At 35.0% G+C, this 25,227-nt stretch overlaps 1 protein-coding gene across 1 annotated transcript in view; it reads right to left on the bottom strand.

Annotated features, from left to right (window-relative positions):
* arhgap24 (Rho GTPase activating protein 24) overlaps positions 1-25,227 on the bottom strand; it is a 225,601-nt gene that overhangs the window by 138,238 nt on the left and 62,136 nt on the right. The window contains exon 3 of the mRNA XM_056446149.1: positions 14,223-14,310. Coding sequence (XP_056302124.1) covers positions 14,223-14,310 — 88 coding nt within the window. The remainder of the gene's footprint in view (positions 1-14,222; positions 14,311-25,227) is intronic.

Here is a 25,227-nt window from a genome sequence, read left to right as displayed (position 1 = left end):
AAACAAAGTGAAATAAAACAAAAAAAAAATAAAGTTGTTTAAAACTAAAAACAATTTTTTTTTATATATATTATTAGAATGAAAGAAGAAAGAAAGAAAGAAAGAAAGAAAGAAAGAAAGAAAGAAAGAAAGAAAGAAAGAAAGAAAGAAAGAAAGAATGAATGAATGAATGAATGAATGAATGAATGAATAAATGAAGAGGGTGTGGGGGTGAACAACGAATGAAAGAAAGAAACCGAAAAGAAGAAACAAAAGATCAGAGTGTAAGATTTTCTCAGTCTCGGCTGATGATTCTGCAGGTGTTCTGAAAGCCCCCAGATTCACTTCCCCATCTGCAGGTCTCTGCTCTCCTCAACTCTTATTGACTCATAAACTCACATAAGCTCACTCTTTCCTGACCTTCAAAAGAAAAACACAGGACACTAGACACAAACTTATCTGCACTTCAGTTCCAACTATCACACAGACAAATCCACTGCTATTGCACAAGCTGACTTTCTTCTCAGTTCCTCATTATTAGCATGATTCATTGGACGTCTGTGAGCAATAAATAAATTAGAAGTTGATAAATAACAGCTCAGTGCGTAAACAGTAGTCCGGATGGGAAGATGATTAAGGATTATGAGGCGAGAGCTGATTTCTGTGTGGTTTTGGAGTTAAGAAACAAGGCTTGTCAGTTTAGTGATTGGTTAATTTAGCTTTTCCAGACAAATCTGCTGGAAGTTTGTCATGCTGGGGTACAATCATTGTGCATTGCCAAACCAGGTCTGATATTTCATTCCGGTGTTCGCTGGGCCGGCGAGGTAATTATTCACATTATTATGAGGGTAGATTTATCTGCATGATAGAGAAACGTATTACAGGCTGCAGCAACAGATGGAGCAAATTTCAACCTCACATATTAAAACTTTCAGAGGAAAAAAGGTTTTAATTAAAATCCAATTTCGGCTTCACGACTCTATTTTCTCTCGCTGGTCTGAAATCCAAAGTAACAGGTCTGTGAAATTGGAAAGGGATCCTAAAATTGCAATGTGTGAACTTTCGCAATGAACATTTGGACCTGACTGCTGGATAAACTCATTTGTTATAATAAGCATTGGTGTATTGGTCAAAAAGTAACCTAAGAATGTGTGTTGAATCTATATGTGAGAACTTATAGTATGTGAAATTATTCCACGTATTCCAAAATTCATAAAATCATAAAATATTCTAGTAACATGCAACACCAATGCATATATTAGGATTATATTTTTTGAGTACAGTGCAGAAAAAATAGCAATATGGCTTTTAGATAACTCTGTTTGCTATTACTTTTTTACTTATTTTTTATTAGTTACACCTAATTTAATTCATGCAAACCATTCTCTCTACTCATTTATTTAAAAAGAAAAACCACTGTGTATGAAATTGCAGAATTAAAACTGACAGAAAGTCATGACATGCCATTTTTATGTTATGTTTAACATAATTTAGAAACTAAGCTAATTAAATAAACTAAATTTGTTACACAAAGTTTAATTTGACTTAATTTGACTTAATTTGACTGATTTGACTTATTTTTTAAGTTACACCCAATTTAATTAATGCTTGATAAACTGAATCATTCTCCCTACCAATTTATTTAAAAAACACTGTATATGAAATTGCAGAATTCACAGAAAAAAATGACAAAAACTCACGACAACAATTTTTTTTAATGTTGTGTTTAATTTATTTTAGAAATCCATCTAAAATAACGAAACAAAATTTGTTAATTTACACAAAGTTTAACTTAATTCTTTTAATCAGTTTGACTGATGCAAATACAGATGACTTAAAATAAAAAAGCAAGAATTTCTTTACAGTGTATACAGTGGCAGATGAAAACCTGTCTGATTTGACTGTACTCATACAAGTGTAGGCAAAAATTACACTGATTTCTCTGAAACACTTTACTATTTCACAAGGCCATAATACATACAATTATACTATACGAAACACCATTAATTTAGTGGTTCCAAAGCAGTCAATTATTATTAAGTAAAAGCCTACTCAAGAAAGTAAGCGATTTTGGACACAGTCACAAAAATTCAACAGTGAATCACTGATCATTTAACCAGTCTATTCAATACAGCGGTTCATTTAAGAATAAAATGAACCATCATTTTTAATGCACCAACGATCATTTTTGAGAGAGTCACTGACTACATTTACATGGACACCAATAATTCGATTTTAATGCGATTAAGACAATACTCTGATTAAGAGTCTACCATGTTAACAGCGATTTTTGATTAATTTAATCAGATTGAGGTCATAATTAAAGAGAAATCGAATTAAGACGTGTGGAGTGTGCCAATTTTAGTCATATTATTGAAGAGCAGTATAGGAATGTAAACAACTTAATCGAATTATTACTGTCATGTAGGACTTTTCACCACGTTTTGCGACAGGATAGTCCACACACACACAGACACACACACACACACACGGCTGTTTGACACTCTTTGCACCTACCCAGTCAGTGCAGACCACAGACTCCTGCACCGTAAAATTCGTTTTTTTTTCTTTTTTCCATTCAGCATGCGGTATGAACTTCCATTAAAACAAATCTTCCAGTTCATAGTTGCATCCAATATCTCGTTTGTCACGGAGGCCGTGCATGAAATGTTCGTGAATGAAAGTGAAAGTGCCAAACTGCAGTTAAAGTCGACAAATTAAAGATGAAACACCCGAAATTGCATGAAACTCTGGAGGAAATGCGAATAGCGCGGTGACGCAATGACATTAATCAAATTATGTGCTATAACATGAAAGTAACACTCAAAAAGCAACTCATGTAAACACCTTAGTCTTATTATTCTCTTACATTGTAAAAAGTAAAAACTTAAACAAACTACTTCGACTTTAAGTTAAAGGAATTAAGTTTGACAAACTTAATTTATGACTGTATTCACTAAGTTTTAGTGATTTATTTAAGAAAACAAGAATGGAACATATATTCAGTACAGTACAAATCATTTAATATAATATTGTAAATGTAATTATAACAGTAAAAATATTTTAATACCATACAAATAATTTCCTTCCCATGTTAATATAAAAATTATATTTTTAAGTTTTGTGACAAATACAAGTATTGCTCATTATTGATAGTGAACAATACTTATACTTGCCTTAAATAAATGACTAAAAACCTGTTACACCTAAAATAACTAACTTAATTTATTTAATTGTAACAAGTCAAAGTAATTTGTTTAAGTTTCCACTTTTTACAGTGTAATTAGATTAAAGCAAATAATCTGATTACTGATGTCCATGTAAACATAGTCACTGAAATGTTTGATCAAATTATTTGTTAAATAAATGATGATTTATTGAGAAGCTTTTAGTGTAGACAAAATAGCATGGATTATTAGAAAGAAAGAAAGAAAGAAAGAAAGAAAGAAAGAAAGAAAGAAAGAAAGAATCCTTAAATGAGTCAAAAAAAAAAACTAAAGAAAGACAGAAAAATGTATTTCAGAAAACTAGTTTTTATTATCTTTTACTTTATAGAGAAAAATGGTTGTCTGTTATTACCCATAATTAATATCTTCCCCTAAAACAAACAGCACACAAATATCCAGCTCTGAGAAACAGTTTAATCAACATTACATGATTAAAAAGGCCAATGAATAAAGACGACAAGAAAACCGAATTGAAATTCAGTCCATGCTATCCTATCCAACACACTCCCATCAGTATTTATGAAAGACTGGAGGAAATTAAATGCACTTTTAACAGCCTTCTTTAATGAACTGAGCCTTACAACATTACCCCCAAAAAGTCTTTTTTCAAGGACAAGGGATTTCATGGCCATGCAGCATAAAAAAACCTCGGCTTAAAATATTCCAAATACTGCTGAGATGAACAATGGAATAAAGATGATAAAATGCTACTGTATGGAAAAGTGCACGTAAGCATGGAATCACTCCTAAACGCCTTCGTGTGAAGACTGACGCGCTGAACAACGGCTCTGCTTTTTCACAGTCCGCTGGCGGGACAGTTGGAGTCGTGCTGCGTTTCCAAATAGCTGAAAATGTGCTATAAATCTCTGTTTCTGCTGTTTTCTGGCACAGTGCACACACTCACACGGCTACACAGGACTCCAAAAGAACTCTGTAATACCTGGAGCTGTTTCGTAGGCATTCCCATTAGGTGGGGGTGATATCTTGTCATTTGAGATATACTGGTAAAACTTCTAGCCAAGATATGAATTGAATTATTTGTAGAATTGGCCTGTTGTTAAGCCCTGTCTTCTTTAGTTATCGTTGCTAACTAAAGGCCGGCTCACACTGTGCGATTTTTTTATTTATTTTTTTATCATCCTGAACAATTGTAGCATGTCAGACTGCACAAACATGGCTCCCATGTCACACTATAAGATCTCAGCTGCCATAATGTTAGACTGAACGACAACGAAGGTACACCAAACATGAAAAAAACACCCCAGGAGTTTGACGTCATCTACCCGTGACACTTTCACTATCCTGCGTTCTGAAATTATTCCTCATAGTAAACGTCAACTATCTGTAGCAGCAATTTTGCACATGGCCTGTCTCAATGTTAAAACCAGGAAGAAAACTGTTTTGACATTTCCCGCGGTCCTTTGAATTGTCGCATGAATCGCGTCATCACATTCGGAGCTCCTATTGGTTCTTGGATTGACGCTTATCGCAGCTGTTGTCAGACTGCAGGAATGTGTCTGAAATCTTCTGACACTGCCAGAATTTCATCAGAGGAAAAGTCTGATTGCAACTGGCACTAAGCGGCTGTCAGTGAATATGTCAAACCAACGATCAAAAATCACAGATTTTAGCCTAGGATTTCAGCAATCTTTTAGGATTTCCCAAATTTGTCTCAGATGAAAAAATTGTGGCTGAAATCTCACAGTGTGAACAGGGCTTTAGACAGAGTTGCTCAAACTTAAAGATGTCTCCGTACTACTGTTGCTCAACTGCCATTGGCTCATCTGCTTTTAAAGGGAGGGGCTTACCAGTCAGTCAATTAGTCTTCCGTGATAACAATAAAACCTACAATCTGGACCATAACAATTTATGGCAATATATGCAAATTATATAAACAACATACACATATGTGGATTTACAACTATAAAATATATGTCATATTTCACATATATTTCATAATATTGCAAAAATGTCCATTAACAACTGTTTTTGAACTGTTAGAATTGTTAGAAATATGTACATATGTTCAAATATTTTAACTATTATTTTATATATATGTGTGTGTGTGTTTGTGTGTGTGTGCGTGTGTGTGTGTGTGTATATATATAATGAAAGCAAATATATTTGAACAAATGAACATATTTATGAACATATAAATATAAACATTTAAATATACTATATATGAACACATAATTGATAGCTAATATAGTTGAACATATACCTGACATATCACCTGAAACTTGTCTATAGCACTTGTTCACTGCTGCTCTTATAGTTGTGTAAATTGCTTCCTTGTCCTCATTTGTAAGTCGCTTTGGATAAAAGCGTCTGCTAAATGACTAAATGTAAATGTAAATGTATACATATGCCATTTTTGTAATTGCAGTTGTTGGAAAAGCTACATTTAATAATTTAGAAATAAACATTGCATAAATGACATTTTATTGAAATATAAATACAAACTTTGCCAGCACACTCAACTGTGTGGAGAACACTCAGCATTTCACCCCGTTTTCAAAAAAGCATGGAGCATGTTTATAAGAAGCTGTCTGGTGCATATGGAGAGGGAAAGAGTGTGTCACTTACAGGTGATTTTGTCAAGGTCACTTATTTAGTGAAACACTAAGAATGTGCAGCTGGTTTGGTCAGAGCTGTATAGTGTGACAAAAAAAAATCAGTCTATGCAATACACTGAATAAATGTGTACACATTTACAGTATGCATGTGTATAAGTGTGCGATACAGTTTTGCGTGTGACTAAACCTGTTTACCAACACACTTTTACTCCAAATTCACTGTATGACATCAGTTGAGTGATTGAAACAACTCCTTTTTTGTGACAAGATGGTGTTTCATTTCACAGAATGAGGAATAAATCATGTATTGGATGATTTATCCAAATGTATTGGATAGTACAAAGTGTTCAAGGCTATCCTTATTAGAATTGGATTATAAATGTATTGTACTCTGGTATGGTACGGTGGCTCAGAGGTTAGCACTGTCACCTCAAAGCTAGAAGGTCGCTGGTTCAAGTCCCGGCTGGGCCAGTTGGCATTTCTGTGTGGAGTTTGCATGTTCTCCCATAAAATTGGCCATAATGTATGTGTGCGTGTGTAAATGTGAGAGTGTGTGTTTTCCAGTACAGGGTTGCAGCTGGAAAGGCATCTGCTGCGTAAAACATATGCCAAAATAGTTAGAGGTTCATTCCACTGTGGTGACCCCTGAAAAATAAAGGTCTAAGCTGAGGGAAAATGAATGAATGTATTTTATTCTTATAAAAATGCCTAGGAGGGTTTCCTTTAACTCAAAAAACTAAGCAGGTTATATGCTGTATGTCTATAGGGCTGTGTCTTTGTGTCTTAGTGATTTTTCTTTGTTTACTAAAGACACAGACCTTTTTTATTATTTCTCAGTGGATACATACAGTAACAGTTACTGTCATTAGCGCAATAAATACCTTAAAATATTGTGATATAGAGTAGTTTTAAGTTCATATTGCTACTATAATTCCCATTTATCTCAAACGCTAGCATAAGGGAACTCATTTGTAATGATTTTGGTGTCAGATAGAATGTGGCATTTACTGGCATGACTAATAAGAAGGCCGTGATGACAGGGTGAGCAGCCAATGATGTGTGTCAAATTAATCTACTCTGCAAAAAAGGCTCTATTCATATAAATGCCACAGTGCCCTCGTAGATAAAGGACCAGTGATTCTCAGAGTGAAATTAAAAAAAGCCTAAAACTAACTTTTTGTCTTCTTCAAGGTCACAAGGACACAGTGTGCTCACCTGCATGTGTGTGCATGTATATTAAGCCACTTGAAAATTCTCAGTTATGTTGTGTTATACTGAGTTTAGACTAGTTTGAATAGAAAACTCCTGCTGTAAATAAATGTGTGTGATTTGCAATGATTTATCAATGCTTGGTACAGTACAGTGTAAATGCACACACTTTCCAAACGTCCTGTGTACTTGGACTCCAACTAAATTAATTATGGTTGTTGTATTCTGCCAGTTTCAACATTTTATAGGCTTATATTTTAGATTGAGGATTATGTTTTGACTCAATTGTTCTCTTTCAGCAGAAAAAAATAATAATAATGCAGTTTTATGCAAATTATGTTTAGTATCTTACAGTATTTTGAGAGGTCCACTTGATGTACACTTAACCATTTTGATCTTGGGAATAGATTTGTGTATAAATGGCCTAATGTAGACGTACAGTGGTGTGTAAAAGTGTTTGCCCCTTACTATTTTCCTTATGCCCCTTATTTTCCCAAAAGTCTTGGGGATCATCAAGATGTTTTCTGGCTAATCTGAGACAAGCATTTATGTTATTTTTGCTCAGCAGTGCTTTTCATTTCGGCCATGCAAACCATTCTCTTTCTGCAGTCATGGACACTTACCTTAGCTGAGGCAACTGAGGTCTGCAGTTCTTTGGATGTTGTTGCGGGATGTTTTGTGACCTCTTTGGTGAGCAGTTGCTGCGCTCCTGGGGTAGTTTTTAAGGATATTTTGGTCTACTTTACTTTGCCAGGTAGGTCCAGTTTAAGTTATTTCTTGATTGTGAACAGGTGTGGCAGTAATCAGGCATTGGTGTGGTTGGAATAATTGAAGTTAGGTGTGATATACCAGAGTTATGTTTTAACCGTGGAGGGGGCACTTTTTCACTTTTGCCTTTGTAGTTTTGGATTTTGTTTTCCCTTAATAATAAAAACCTTGATTTAAAAACTGCGTGATGTGTTTACTTGTATTATCTTTGAGAAATATTTCATTAAGTTTGATGATCTGAAACATGATCTGAAACAAGTGTGACATAAAAAAAATAATAATAATAATAATCAGTAAGGGGCAAAAACTTTTTCCCACCACTATATGTTTCTGTGTGTTTATTGACGAAACTTTTGTTTGCTAGGAATGTTTTTTTTTGTAAAATATAAATCTTCATTTGTCTTTTTTTTGGGTGGGTGGGGTGGGGGTGGGGGGGGGGGGGGTTATTGAGGTACGGGTGTACTTTCTGCATTAAATCAATCTCAGTAAATAAATAAACCTAAGACCTTAAAAATTACCCCACTTTAAAATTTCTGGCCTGACCACTGAAATATATCACATACAATTCTGCAACCTGATTCAAACCTGCATCGTTTAAGACTCTGACCTTTAATAATAATTTGAAAAAACAGTCAAGGGTCAAAAGTCAGATCTTGGAGCATCTATATTAGTGTGTAGTACATATTAACAGCTGTTAGAAAGCAAGTTCTTTGGATGTTGTTGTGGGGTCTTTTTTGACCTCTTTGGTGAGTTGTCGCTACGCTTCCAAGATTGTTTTTGAGGATTTTTTGGTCTACTTTACTTTGCCAGGCAGGTCCTGTTTAAGTGATTTCTTGATTGTGAACAGGTGTGGCAGTAATAAAGCCTGAGTGTGGTTAGAGAAACTGGGGGGACACTTTTTCACACTTGGCTATGCAGTTTGGGATTTTGTTTTCCCTTAATAACAAAATCTTGATTTAAATGTGTTTACTTATATTATCTTTGACTAATATTTAGATTAGTATAAAAGTAATAAAATAGGTTAATTTGTTTGATGATCTGAAACATTTAAGTGTAACATTAAAAAAAAATTCTTTAATGATAATTAAAAAACAGTCGAGGGTCAACCGTCAGATCTTGGAGCATCAATATTATTGTGTAGTACATATTAACAACTGTTAGAAAGCAAGTTCTTTGGATGTTGTTGTGGGATGTTTTGTGACCTCTTTAGTGAGTTGTCGCTGTTCTCTTGGGGTAGTTTTTAAGGATCTTTTGCTCTACTTTACTTTGCCAGGCAGATCCTGTTAAGTGACTTCTCGATTGTGAATCAGGCCTATGTGTGGTTAGAAAAATGTAAGTGAGGTGTGATAAACCAGAGTTATGTTTTAACCATGAAGGGGGGCACTTTTTCACATTTGCCTTTGTAGTTTTGGATTTTGTTTTCCCTTAATAATAAAAACCTTGATTTAAAAACTGCATGATGTGTTTACTTGTGTTACCTTTGACAAAACAATTAGTTTAATGATCTGAAACATTAAAGTGTGGCATTTAAAAAAAATATATTAATAATAAGTATGGGGGCAAAAACTTTTTCCCACCCCTGTATGTTTCTGTGTGTTTATTGGTGTAACTTTTGTTTGCTACAAATGTTTTTTTTTTTTTTTTGTGGAATATACATTTTCAGTTGTCTTTTTTTGTGGGGAGTATTTTGTATTGAGGTATGGGAGTAATCTCTGCATTATATTAATCTTGACATTGCTATGCAGGAAAATAAACCCAAAACCCTAAAAATTAACTCACTTTAAAATTTCTGGCCTGACCACTGAAATATCATATACAATTCTGCAACCTGATTCAAACCTGTATAGTCTAAGACTCTGACCTTTAATAATATTTTTTTTAAAAACAGTGAAAGTTCAAATGTCAAATCTTGGAGCATCAATATTAGTGTGTGGTACATATTAACAACTGTTAGAAAGCAAGTTTGTTGGATGTTGTTGTGGGGTCTTTTTTGACCTCTTTGGTGAGTTGTCGCTGCTCTCTTGGGGTAGTTATTGAGGATCTTTTGGTCTACTTTACTTTGCCAGGCAGGTCCTGTTAAGTGACTTCTCGATTGTGAATCAGGCCTATGTGTGCTTAGAAAAATGACTGTGAGGTGTGATAAACCAAGTTATGTTTTAACCGTGGAGGGGGGCACTTTTTCACATTTGCCAATGTAGTTTTGGATTTTGTTTTGGATTCCCTTATTAATGAAAACCTTGATTTAAAAACTGCATGATGTGTTTACTTGTGTATTTAAGTTAGTTTGATGATCTGAAACATTAAAGTGACATAAAAAAAAAAAAAATCAGTAAGGGGGCAAAAACTTTTTCCCACCACTGTATGTTTTTGTGCGTTTATTGGTGTAACTTTTGTTTGCTAGGAATGTTAGGAAAGGTTTTTCATTTTCCTTTATCTTTTTATGGTGAATATTTTGGATTGAGGTATGGGTGCATTATATCTGCATTATATTAATCTTGATATTAACTCACTTTAAAATTTCTGGCTTGACCACTGAAATATATCATATACAATTCTGCAACCTGATTAAAACCTGTATCGTCTAAAGTAGGTTGCATTTTCTATCAGCCTATGTATTTTAGAATTCTAAACATAGGTTTCTATCAGGGTTCACACACCGGCGCTGCTAGTCGGCGGCTGTCCGCGGCGCCCAGACACGACTCAGGACACTGTTCATATTTCTGCTTTGCCGCAGAGCGCCATCTGAATAGTTTAATTTTAAATAACATGCGAATGTGCGCGTCTGGTGTGTGATACTTTCAACTGTCATGTGTGCGCCGTGTCGTGGCTCTGAGCGGCGCATCCAGTGTGTGACGCCCTTAAAACTATGACCTTTAATAATAATATTTAAAAAACAGTCAAGGGTCAAAAGTTAGATCTTGGAGCATCAATACAAGTGTGTGGTACATATTAACAACTGTTAGATAGTAAAAGTGTGTGATTTATTTAGCTTTAGACTCAGGTGTGTATGTTAGTGTGTTCATGGAAGTGAGCAGGAAGCAGTGCTGTGGTTCTCATCTGTCTCATCTGTGATTCATCATCCGGCGCATGAGAGGGACATCTGTGTTTTATCTGAACACTTTCCAAACACAACCTCAGCTGAAGAGTGTGATCTGGAAATTGACTACAGCAGGTGGCAGATCCACCGCCATTCATCACTAAACTGCATCCGGGGACGAAACAAACTACCTTGATATTTGGATAAAGAAGGATCTTTCGGAGAAAACACGGGTTGGTTTACATGACAAGAAGATTTATAAATAAACATTGTTTACAAGTGAAAAAGAAGCTTCCACAGAAATGACAGCTGCGTCCTGTTATTCTGAACAAAATATGTGGCGGATACAAATGTTTGAATGCATCACACCTCAAGGAAGCTATGAAGGACACTATATTTTCAATATTTTGACCCAAATGATGCTATCTTTTCCTATTTTTCAGTCAATTTGTTTCATCTTGGTTCTCTTTTTTTGTATAAAAATTATGTTTAATTTACTAAAATAATGATAATATAAAAATATAAATATTAAAAAATATATATTTTTAAATGGGTCTTCAAATATTTCCTAAATTCCTTTTGTTTCTGTTTTGATTTCTTTTAACTCCATTTTAAGGTTTACATTAACAAAAATTAAATCAGAAGCTTTTTTGAAATCCAGAAACTTCTAAAACTGAACTACAGCAGGTGGCAGGTCCACCACCATTCATCACTAAACAGCATCCGGGTAAGAAACAAACTACCTTGATATTTTGGATAAAGAAGGATCATTCGGAGAACACATGGATTGGTTTACATGACAAAAAGATTTGTAAATAAACACTGTTTACCAGTGAAAAAGAAGCTTCCAGAGAAATGACAGCTGTGTCCTGCTGTTCAGAAAGAATCACACCTCAAGCAAGATATGAAGGACACTTTACTTTAGGTATTTTAGGTATTTAGGTACACCCAAAATATGTTCTTTTTTCCTATTTTTATAGTAAATTATATTTAATTTGTTTCATCTTGTTTGTTTCTTTTTTATTGTATTTTTAAAATTATGTCTAATTTACAGGAATAATGAAACTTAAAAAATAAAAAAAAGGAAAAAAAAATGCGTCTTATTAATTATAATTTTTCAAAAATTCCGATTTATTTCTGTTTTGATTTCTTTTAACTCCATTTTGATGGTTACATTTAAAGAAAATTAATTCAGAAGCTTTTTTGAAATCCAGAAACTTCTAAAACTGAGCAATTTATTAAAAGTTAAACTAAGTCAAAAATATTTTAATATGTTTATTTTTTTGTAACCAATTTTACCAGATTAATTAAATGTTAATAATAATAATAATAATAATAATAATAATAATAATAATAATAATAATAATAATAATAATAATGATCAAATGTTCAATTTTTAAAAGCTTAACCCTCTGGGATCTGAAGTTATTTTATAAGATGTTTTAACATTCCCTGAAATTTGTGCTTATTTCAGCTACTTATTACATAGTACTGGCCAACATGTATTTTTTTTTTTAGGATTCAGCACAAACTGCGCTACAATAATATGTGAGAAAGATGGATGTACATGCTTGCATTTTTTTATATATAAAAAAAAATTATGCATGATTAGTAGGTTTTGGAGAAAAAAATGTAGCTGAAATAAGGTCCAAAAAACCACACTGAATGGTTTGTAATAAATTGTAATAAATCGATAACAAAGTAGCTCGTGGGTGTGGTCGCATTAAAAATAATGAGCTCAGACTGAGAAACTAGACGTAGTGTTGGATTCATACTGATTACTTTATCAAACATTATTTGTTTTCAACATGCACTCACTGCGTTTAAAAGTAGACACTTCAAGCTTTTTATAGATTTATTTCTCATGTCTGTGTGTTTTGTTTTTGCTGACTTTTATTTCATTTTAATGACGCGTTTCTACAAACTGTTTGCGGAGAGAAAAGACAGAACGCCTACACTGTTTATTTTCCTTATTTTGCAACAGCACACACTTTTGTTATTGTGAGTGTACAAAAAAAATAGACACCTACCAGATTCGATTGATGTATTGCTCTTATCTGTTCGATCAAAACTGAAGGTGTAATTTAAATGATTTTTGGCATCATCAGGAGAAACATGTATACGAGGTTGCCGACCCAAGAGGGTTAAACATTCATTATAGATTCAATATTATAGTTATAAAACAAAATCAGTTTAAAGTATTGAACATTATAATATTTAACAAAATACTGTACAGCAGAGGTTTACCATCAAAATGAAAAAAAAATTGTGAAATTTCTGCCATGAAATATGTCACCTAATCTGCTCCTGCATCATTACCTAGGATTGGTTGCTGTTACATCGGCAGCCAATATGCTTGCTTCTCATCAGTTTAAATGCTCAGCATCATTTTACACTGTTAAGCTGCAGAGACCCTCATCGACCCCAGCTCCACCTGAGTTTAGATCTGCTACAGGGGGTTACATATATATTATATTTGGAGCAGCACCGTGTTATATTCTCAGACGGCATGTCTGTGTATATACTGGCAGTAGCAGGTCTCGTTACTTACTCTGCCATAATAATCAAAGCAGCAGCAGCAGCATAGCAGATTTATGCCACCAAGACCAAATATCTCAACATTGCCATATACAGCTGAAGTCAGAATTATTAGCCCCCCATTAAAGCAAGGAAATTTTCACAGTATGTCTGATAATAGTTTTTCTTCTGGAGAAAGTCTTATTTGTTTTATTTTAGCTAAAATAAAAGTAGTATTTTTTTTATTTTAAGGTCAAAATTATTAGCCCCTTTAAGCTACACATTTTTCAATAGTCTACAGAACAAACAATCATTATACAATAACTTGCCTAATTACCCTAACCCGCCCAGTTAACCTAATTAACCTAGTTAAGCCTATAAATGTCACTTTAAGCTGTATAGAAGTGTCTTGAAAAATATCTAGTCAAATATTATTTACTGTCATCCTGGCAAAGATCAAATAAATTTGTTATTAGAACTTAGTTAAACAGAAATTGGGGAAAAAAATAAACAGGGGGGCTAATAATTCTGACTTCAACTGTATATGTTCATTTCCATAGTAAATCCTGTGAGTGTTCATGGCAGAAAAAACTTGTGTGGTATTTCCTTTGAAAATAACTTTACTATTTTGAGAAGTACAGTCATACATTTGATTTATTCATCCAAAATTTGGAAAATGACTACAGATTTATGTCTGGATTATGTGTTTTATGCATCATGGTCATGCTAGGGCCCTGTGGAAAGCAAACAAAATTCAGCTGTGTTTGTGGCATCAATCTGTTCTCATTATCTGTGATGAATGTCTTTGAAGAGTCTCCTCTGCGATTGAGGTCACTGCAGTCCCATCATGAAAGCCAAAGGAAGCTCATATTGCAAAAACAGACATGGTTAAAAAGGGTTTCTCCTTACCTGGGATGACTTCAAAAAGGAACTTTCCACCTTCCTCCCCATTGCTGGGATGTTCAGTGACTCTGTTGCCAGGTAGGAAAATGGTGCCCTAGAGGAACCAAAAAAGCCAAAGGAAAACAGTAAGACCAAAACTGCTGAGGAAAGCAAGCTGCATGAGAAAAATAAATCACTGTATGAAAAAAAAATAACTGGAAAAATAGGATTTTTGTTGGATACTGCTGGAAAAAAATTTGAAAACCCCTTTTGTTAAACTTACATATTTTACATATACTCAAACAAGGGTAGACTTGGTGATTTGGGGGCCCTAAGCAATTCCATGTAAGGGACCATAGCATTGAAACTCAAAACATTCACTTTCTCTATTAGGGGAGTCAAAACTACTGCACAGTGATGCAGACAAGTACAATTCGGTATTGGTTATATACAGTAGTAATATATCATAATCGTACTGACATCATAAATCCATATGTGCTATATTGCGGTAGCTTACTATGGCGAGGGAGGCGAACGTGAGTTATTAAAACACTGTAACTACTTAAAAACAAAGAAACTGCACAATTCACTGTGTGTGTTTGCTGGACAGTCTTTCTCTGACACCGAAGTTACAGCAGAAGCCCTGTTTCATTGTTATGGAGAAAATGAAAGTAAACTTAATTTCTCTCTCTCTCTCTCTCTCTCACACACACACACACACACACACACTATGGGTCTTTGACCTGCTGGCGTGAGGTAACGTTTCCTCTCCTCTCGGATGTTACAGCGATTCTTCAGGATACAGACACGAGCGCATGTGTGCAGCGACTCCATCAACACACATGATCGCATTCATCTAATTTGCTTAAACTAAGCATTCTAAAATATGGCTATATTTTACAAGCAAGGATTCTAACACACCAACATGACTGACAAAAATAATTATGTTCGTGCGAGCAAAAGAAAGCAGGTAAATACCGAATGAGAGGATGATCATTCGCGATAACAGCTGAGGTAATGCGCACGACTGTTTAAAGTGCGTGCGTGCTCCCGTTTCCTTGCGTGAAGCAACCGTACCTACAAACGCAACTGATGTGATCAATTCTCTTTAAAATAGACTAGACAAAAAGTGATTAACATGCACTCACAACATGTCTTGCTGCTTTCAAGATTTGTCTTTTTGTAAGCAGCACCGGTTGCTTTCGCTTTAACCATTCTTTGAACAGATTATTAATGGGTCTAACGTTAACCGTGTGTGTGTGATCATCCTTTTATCATCGCACACGTTTTTTCACCTGCTTTCTTTTGTATTAATATGGTTTAATTATAATTTTTTACAGTAACATTGCTTTTATTGGAGATTTACTCCCCATTTATGTGTAGTGATGGGACCTTTAGCCAGGAAAGTATATTTTTATATGTTGCTTGTTTTGACACATTTAAAATTTGTGTCTAAGAAATAATTATTTATATGTTTGGTGTGGTCAGAGATAAATTTGGTAAAGCCTTCATTTTGAGCTCTGAAAAGTCATGTGAAGTCAAACGATACCAAACCCTAGTCACTCATCGGTGAACAGCGCGCCCTTCTGTTGAGCGTGTGACCAATCATAGGTGCATAAGAACTCGCTTGACAACACTCAGAAAGCAAGCGGGATATTTATATTTGTTTATTTGCTATAAATGCTCATGTTGTTCTGTGCATGTACTTGAGTTTTTAAAGGTTTATATATATGACTGCTTGTTTTAAAGGACAAAATTGTATTACAAATAATATAAAAATATAAATATATTTAGACATTTTTCTTGTGCTGTGAAGTAAAATATAAAATTGTGTATGGAAAGCATCGTCAATGCACTGTGATGCACTGAGATATCGAATTGAACCGAATCGATGGCTTGATAATTGTAACTGAACCGAACCGTAAGACCAGTGTAGGGTCACACCTCTATTCTCTATACTGTATTTTTCTTCTCTGAAGATTAGTTTTTTTGTAAATAAACTGCTTGTTAAAATATAGTTAAAGAGGAACTATTATCTTTTAATGTGAAATTAAATGCAATAAATTTGCTAATAAAAACAAGCTCACAAACTATGTTCAGTTAATTAGCCATTTTTGTTATTACATTTTAATATTGTATAGTGTATTTCCACAGCTGCCAGGTTTTACTGTGAATTTTACAGTTCTCTTAATTATACTGTAAACTGAAAAACATCTCTACCGATTTTTGATTTCTGTCAACCACAGCTGCCAGTTTTTTACCATAATTTTACAGGATTTTTTTACAGTGTGAGATTGTGTCGACTAAAACTGTACCATACTGTAGAAATGTGGCATTAGATAATGTGTTTTTTTGTTTGTATGATTTACCATTACTTTTTTATCACCCGACAATTGTTTGCATGATAAAATGAAGTTGACCTTCCAGAGCAAAAGGAAGAAATTTGCCAGTTGGAAACATCTCATCATCTGGCCATTAGTTTGTAGCCAGAAAGCAGAAATGGCAGTTCAGGGGTTACAGATGGATCCCTTGAGGCTCGGTATGACAGAAAGCAGGCGGCATAAGATTGGACAAAGCTCTTGTTATTATGTAGAAAGGAGATCTTGAGCAGCAGTGTGACTGCGGTGGGATTATTGATCAGTGTTTGACATGCTGGATCAACTGCTGCTTTAAATAGAGCCAATATCAGGACCATGCTACCACCACCAGCGGAGTAGTAAAAGCTGACTGATCTCCCCCAGTGCTCTCATCTGTCTGGCTCTTTATCCTGCATCTTGCCTTCCTCTATCGATGTGTTGTTCCGTATCAGTTTGTCTTTTTCTGTTTGTCATTTGCTTTCATATTGTCCTACTAATAAAACTAATTTACAACCTGCAATATGTATAAAATGTACAGAGGACACATTTTGCAATTTTCAGCTACTTTATTTCTCAATATGTGCAGTGTAGTGATGGGTCAAAGATAGCTCACTGCAACTCTCACATGGTCACCCACTGAAGCCAAACAGGACCGCATTCGGTCAGTACCTGGATGGGAGACCACATGGGAAAGCTAGGTTACTGCCCGAAGTGGTGTTAGTGAGACCAGCATTGTGACGGGGACACCATACTGCTCAGAGAGTGCCGTCTTTCGGATGAGACATTAAACCGAGGTCCTGACTCTCTGTGGTTGTTAAAAATCTTGGGATGTCCTTCAGAAAAGAATAGGGGTTTAACCCCGGCATCCTGGCCAAATTTGCCCACTGGCCTCTGTCCATTATGGCCTCCTAACCAATCCCCATATCATAATTGCTTTCATCACTCTGTCTCCTCTCCACCAATCAGCTGGTGTGTGGCGTGTGGTCTGGCACAATATGGCTGCCGTCTCGTCATTCAGGTGGATGCTGCGCACTGGTGGTGGATGAGTAAATTCCCCACAATTTGTAAAGCGATTTGAGTGCCCAGAAAAGCACTATACAAATGTAAGGAATTATTATTATTAAAGATAAAACAACAATAAAATTGTAAATCAATGTTTATTTTTCCTGTATATTGTATATCTTAAATTAATTTTTTGAGCAATAAATGATGACTGACTTGCATTCAGGGTAACAATAGTTTATATATAATAGTTATCCGATATAATGTCAAAAGTCTCTAAGATCACAGTTCAGCTCTAAAATGTTAATTAATTGTCATTTTAGACCTCATTTATCAGAAATACATTTTAATTTATTTACAATATAACACAATTTTGTACAATTGTGTATTCTTTTTATATACATATATCCTTTTTATATACTTATTATAACATAAATATGTTGTTTCATTTTTATATAAATATATATGATATGCTTTATGGGCAGCACGGTGGCTCAGTGGTTGGCATTGTCGCCTGGGTTGTGGCTGGATGTAGATATATATATATATATATATAGATATATATATACACTTCCGGGGTTTCTGCTTAGCAGCAAATGAAACAAATCCTTCTTTATACTCAAAACCAAAAAGCTTCCTATAAAAAATACATTTATTTAAAATTTAAATATAATATTGTAGTAGTTAAACAAACAAAAATAAAAGAACAATTTAGTATTTATATGGAACTCAGTTTCAAGTATTTTTTTTTATTTTCAGAAAGTTGAGCGTCCACCTTTTCTTCAAACAGCACAGATCTGCTTGATTTGACTGTCACCTGCCATTTTAGTGGATCTGAAAGCATGAATTATCTGACTGAAATAGGCTTATGAAGGAATAACGGGGCTCTATTACATTTAACATTTGCTTAAAACCCGAAATTTCCACTACCGATTAAGGCCTCTCATATCCACAGCTTTAAATGTACTGATCGCCTCAGTGATTTGTTTTGTCCTGTTCGAATCTGTAGGAATGCTGTTCCAGTTCCAGTTACTGATTCCGTGATGTCAGTGTAAATGAGTTGATATGCTCAAATATTACAGCTAAAATAGCTTACTGTCATAGCAGATGTCATTGTTTTTTTCCACCACTCTCTTGGTGGCAGTGATGGTGCCCTACGTACGCACATCCATGATACGAATCTCCTGTTCCACCACATCCCAAAGATGCTCTATTGGATTGAGTTCTGGAGACTGTGGAGGCCATTTGAGAACAGTGAACTCATTGTCATGTTCAAGAGACCAGTCTGAGATGATTTGCGCATTATTCTGCTGGAAGTAGCCATCAGAAGCTGGGTACAGTGTGGTCATAAAGTGACATTTTTATATATATATATATATATATATATATTTATATATATATATATATATATATATATATATATATATATGGGGGGGGGGGGGGTAGGGGGGTTGATATTGGGCGGGCGGCCCAATTCCGGGAGTTGGCCGGTGGAAGAACAGGAGTGTTGGCAGGTATGGGGGGCGATTGAGCAAGAGGAGCACATTTTAAAATACATTAAACTCTTTTTTAAAAATGCCAGTATCCTTGAATAAATAAATCAAGCTGAGCATAAGAGACTTAATAGACCAAAAAATTCTAAAATCTCAAGATTTTTTGACACCTAAATCTGCACAGCTTAAAGGTGTTTTCCCACCATTTTTGCGTAGGTTGTTACTTGATCAGGATATTTAAATCAGAATCACGACACACATGACTGACAGTCACACATGGTCAAACTGCATAACACCATTAAAACACCACACGTGTTGAGCGATGTTTCATAGTACACTGAAGTTATTTACAGTATGTTATGGAACAACTGTAGTCTAAACCAGTCACCTAAGGAGAGTGTTTCATATCTGCACTACTTAAAGAAGCATGAGAAAGAAAGAAAACACAGCTCGGTTACATCCTTATCAAATATCAGTGCATATGGTCAGTATCCAGTATCCCGACGTGCCTGGAAACATGGAGAACATTTTGGAGGATGCAGAGATTAGGATACTTAACATAGAAGCTGCTGCATTATTCACATCTCAGCCACAGAGCTTGAGTTACATGATTATCAGAACAAACTTAACTTGTACATCTCGGAGAAATATGTGAGGGATAGTGGTGAAAAATGTGTCGCCGTGATGCTGGGATGTTGCAAAGGCATTACGATGTGGTTTCTAAGCTGTAATTATGCCAGTATATTGCGATTAATTAAATTATTGTGCATCCATTCACTTTTTCACACTAATGTACAGGGTGGGCCATTTATATGGATATATCTTAATAAACTAATTGGGAATTTCACAAGAAAAAACAATGGTGTGCTTGGTTTTAACGTAACTTTATTCTTTCATGAGTTATTTACAAGCCCCCTCACATATACAAACGTGACACCAACAGGATGTTAATATCACCAACCATTCCCACTTTATTAAGGTGTATCCATATAAATGGCCCACCCTGTATACATATTCAAAAATATATATTAAAAATGAATCTTAAATAAAACGTGTTACATGTGTTTTTTAAATAATCTGTAATTTAAACATAAATAACACCTTTAAAATATTTAATAAATGTGAAATAAATAATAAAATTAATTTAAGAAAACATTGTATGTACACATACAATATATACACACAATAATTATTAGCCCCTCTTTGATTTTTTTTTTTCTTTTACTAATATTTCCCAAATGATGTTTAACAGAGCAATGTAATTTTCACAGTATGTCTGATAATATTTTTTCTTCTGGAGAAAGTCTTATTTCTTTTATTTCAGCAAGAATAAAAGCAGTTTTTAATTTTATAGTGATAATAAAAAAAAATAATTTCGTTTTTTATTCATTTAGGTATTGTTTTTTTGTGAAGTATATAAAAACACTATATATGGACCTTGTCAAATAAACATAAAATGCAAATAAAAAATTATAACAAATATGATAAATTACATTAACAGTAAAACGAATAAAAAATGCAAAACCAAAAGAAAATGATTTATTTTCAAATTATTCAAAATTTTATTTTAAACTTAAAATATAATCATAGTCACATTTATAAAAACGAACAAATAAATACATGAATAAAACAACAAATAATTAAATAAATAGACAAATAAATACAAAAATAATTAAATAGACAAATCAATCAATAAATAAATAGACCAAAAATTAAATAAATAGACAAATAAATAAATAGACAAATAAAATAAATAAATAGACAAATAAATAAACAAAAAAAATACAAAAAAAAATACATAACTACATAAATAAATAGACAAATAAATCAATCAATCAATAACTAAATAAATAGACAAATAAATAAATAAATGCACAAATAAATAAATAGATAAATAAATAAACAGAAAAATAAATAAATAGACAAATAAATCAATCAATAAAAAGACAGACAAACAAACAAGCAAAGAAATAAATAAATAGACAAATAAATAAATAGACAAATAAATAAACAGATGAACAAACAAATAATTAATTAATTAATTACTTAATTAATTTAGTCTTAGCGAGTCTTTGCTTTTTTGGGTTTTGTACAAGAAAAGAAATCCATAAATGTTACAAGCCAGTTGTGTCTTTCTAGACTGAAGTCTTTAAGCCATTAGGACAGGTTTACTATGATATTAGACTGAGTAAACAAGTCCTTATAAAAATACTTGTAGGGCTCGTACAAGCATGTAAAGTGCTCCCCGTCATGATAAAATGATCCTCATGAAAGGTGAAAAGAGTTAAAAGCAGCCACATATGACCATCATTACCCGATGACCTCTTCCCCTCGGGCCTTTAAACTCTCTCTTGACTCGCCTCTGTTAAAACATCATAAAGTTTATGAGATCTGCTGACTGAACTCAATCTTCTGAAGCGGCAGAAACTCTACCTGCCGCCTTCATGAGGAGCATGCACAGATTTCAGCCCACATTGAGGATCGCCAGGCGTTTGATGTGGGCAGCACTTCCTGTTTGAAATACAGAGTCACTAAAGACACAGGCCTTTCAATTAGAGGCTTTTTGTTGCCCTCAGAAGCCTTGCATGTGGGCAATATAGAGAGCAAAGTTGTGAAAAAATGGAACAAAAACAAAGTCCACTCTATTGCTTATCCTATGTTGGGAAACTTGAATGAATTTGTTGCTTTGGTGAACAACAACAACAATCATGGTACTTTATATACAGCAGGCAGAATAAGTATTGAATATGTCACAATTTTTTCTGGTAAACATATTTATTATGGTACATTCACACCAGATGTGGAAATGCATCAAGTGTGAGTGATTTACATGTTAAGTCAATGCATTAGACATCCTGCGGCACTATTTGAGCGAATGAAGTGACAAGAATGACGTGAATCGAGTGACTGACATGGCGCAAATTGGCAGTTTGATGTGCTTAATGCATGATTAAAGCGAATCGTTTGAGTAATGTGAAATGTTATGTGCATTTACCTAGCGCATTTATTGTGTATAGACATACACCCAAAATGCTTCACAATCATAAGGGGAATCTCTCCACACCACAATCAGTGTACAGCATCCACTTAAATGATGCAACGGCAGCCACATGACAACGGCGCCAGTGTGCTCACCACACACTAGCTATTGATGATAAAGCCAATTCAGTAGATGAGGATGATTGGGAGGCCATGATCTGTAAGGGCAGATGGAGAGAATTTGGCCAGAACACCAAGGGTTAGGCCCCTACTCTTTACGAGAAGTGTGCAACCATTCGCTTGAGTTGAAAAATCTGAACTTTGGTGGACATTCGCGCCACTTTAACCAATTAGGAGTTTGCTCTAGTAGGGGCGTGATTATGACATAGCAGCTGTTGTTGGTGTCTTGAGAGGAAATCCTCCTGCCGACAAGGGACAACAGCTCATCAAACTTGGACAGGTTCAGATAGAAGTACTGAAAGCGTCTATCATCCAGGCGCAGTTTATGAACTCACAGAGCTGGGTGCACCACTGAAGGATCTGATGGACACAGACATGGTACCGAACAAATCTACACCGTTTTTTAGCCTTCCTCTGCCAATGCTAAAATTAACAGTTGGATGTGCCAAAACTTTCTTCAGAGAAAACGTTATTGCATTTGGGAACAAAGATGAGGTTCTCAAGGTAAATGCGTACCTTGGCTCTAAGGGTCAAACAACAAACAATAGGGTCAAGAATAATGGTGTAATTCTGGAGTCAGATATGAGTTTCAGCATACTATCATCTTAAAATACATTGCAAAAATTAGATGCTTTATTTCCAGTGAAGACTTAAAGAAACTTGTTCATGCTTTTATCAGCAGCAGGGCTGATTACTGTAATGGACTCCTCACTGGCCTTCCCAAAAAGACAGTCAGATAGTTGCAGCTCATCCAGAGCTCTGCTGCCAGGATTCTGACCAGAACCTCTTTCTTTTCTTTTTTTATTCTTTCAAAACTTTTTAAACACATTTTAATGTGTTTTAATCTGTTTTTAATCATTTGTTTTTATTTTCTTATATTTGTTTCTATTATTCTTGTTTATGTAAAGCACATTGAAATACCACTGTGTATAAAATGGGCTATATAAAGTAACTTGCCTTATCTTCCTAAATTACATAAAGCACAGCTACTCTCTCAGTAAAATCCATGTCAGTCATTAGCAACAAGTCACAAGTCAGACAGACTCCTGTCTTCTGACACAAATCTGTGTCAATTGTGAAGTGAATTTCATGTGCGAATGAAGAGAGTAAACTCAAAATGTTCACGCGTCTAATTACTGATGACCTGAAATTGACTGATATTGATGGTAAAAAGCCAAACCATACAAACATACAAATAAACCGAACCAAAACAAAATTCTGAAAATGGAATTGGTGGGTCAGTTGATGTCAAGTTACCAGTTTGTAAACATTCAAGATGCGCACGCAGCGAAGTTGCAGAAAAAAACTGGGAGCACTAGCATTTACAGCTAGGGAATGACATTCGATGCGGTAAAGGGTTCGTTGTTGTATTAGAGATAAGTTATATTGATTACATATTATATATATTATTTACATAATGCTTTCAGCGTATTATAACAGCTCGTCACCCAGTGATAAGCACAGTTATTCCTCAAAACTAACGTTAAAGTGGGCAACGTTCATCTGACAGGTCTATTTGCGATAGCAGCCTCCCAATGGACATTGGAAGAGACGAAATGGCCAAGCATCCAGCCCGAAATATACAACTATCTCATTGAAACTTCATGTGATTTTACAAGAGAGAAGTTAAAGGCCTACAAGTCTTTGGATACCAACAGTTTTGTTCTGTGTAAATAATGTTCCATGTTTACCAGATTAAAAAATTCGTAGTGCTAAAAACTGAGGCCAACTTATCCAGCATATGTTTTATGCAGCGGATGCCGTTCCAGCTGCAACCCATCACTGGGAAACATCCATACACTCTCATTCACACACATACACTACGGACAATTTAACTTACCCATTTCACCTATAGCGCATGTCTTTGGACTTGTGGGGGAATGTTACAACTTTTGTTTCCAGAAAATTGTCGGAATTAATTTAACGATATTTTCAAACAGGGCCTGTTCACATTGCCGTTAATTTTCCGAATAAGTCTGTATGTGTGAAAGCTGCTAATGAGTACACGTGTCCTGGTAGCGTATTTGGGATTGTCAATAATGTACAGAGTAACCTCTAGTGGAATTGTGAAAACAAAAACTGCAAGAAAATGTAGCCTAGGGTACATATTTCTCAATTCTCAAAAATGTACCCCTGGGCACATATTTCCAACAAGCCTGGGTTGTCACTTAGAGTTTACTTACACAAGTTTTGACAACTGTTTCGTGCATGCACCACGTTTATAAATGACACCCCTAATCTCTTGGGTTCCCTTGGTCATTGCTTTGGGTCAGTAGTTAATTTCCCAGCAATGTGTTTGACCTTGCTGACCTCTAAAATCCTGACATTTTACTGCTGCCTCATTAACACCAACAGCCAGACCACGACAGCTGAGACTTTGACACAAGCAAGAAAATATATATGCTGAAGATGCATCCTGGGTGATCTTTAAGGCACAAAAATGGAAATTGCGGGAAGAGGAAATGAGATATGGAGTTGATGGCCATGGACTGCTGTGCTACATAGATCGGGGGCAGAGGTTAGCTTAATATCATCTCAGGAATTTCCCTCCCTGCTTGAGAGAAAAGCAGAACAAAGCACACAAATGATTTGTTATGTCACTAGTGTTTATCTTTAATTAGATTTCATTCCCCACGGTGCCAAAAACAGAACTTCTCAGAAGCTCGCATGCAGAGAGCCGGCGGGTGAAGCGTTTGGGGAATCCCCTATAGAGAAGCAGAAATCCAGTTCCAGATCAGATCAGAGCTCGCTTCATTTGTTTATCAACCAGGCGAGATTGATGGTGGAGGACCAAAGGGAACCGGTGCAAATCAAACTCACTGCTTATGCCCCGAAGTCCTAAATGGTCCCATGGAATTAATTAAGGAAAGCCATTTGCGGTGGAACGGTCCCATTAGGTGCATGTTTGAACGTTTAACCTTGACTTTTCCTCAGAGCTTTGCCCTCACGTCTCCTTCATTACTGGCCCCTGTCTGTCCTGCAGCACTTTTTCACACTTAAGAGGCCTCGTTTGTTTCTTTC

This window comes from Danio aesculapii, chromosome 21 (genome assembly GCF_903798145.1).
Source record: "Danio aesculapii chromosome 21, fDanAes4.1, whole genome shotgun sequence".
In the NCBI taxonomy this organism is placed as follows: Eukaryota; Metazoa; Chordata; class Actinopteri; order Cypriniformes; family Danionidae; genus Danio; species Danio aesculapii.
This window is presented reverse-complemented; position numbering and strand designations above follow the sequence as displayed.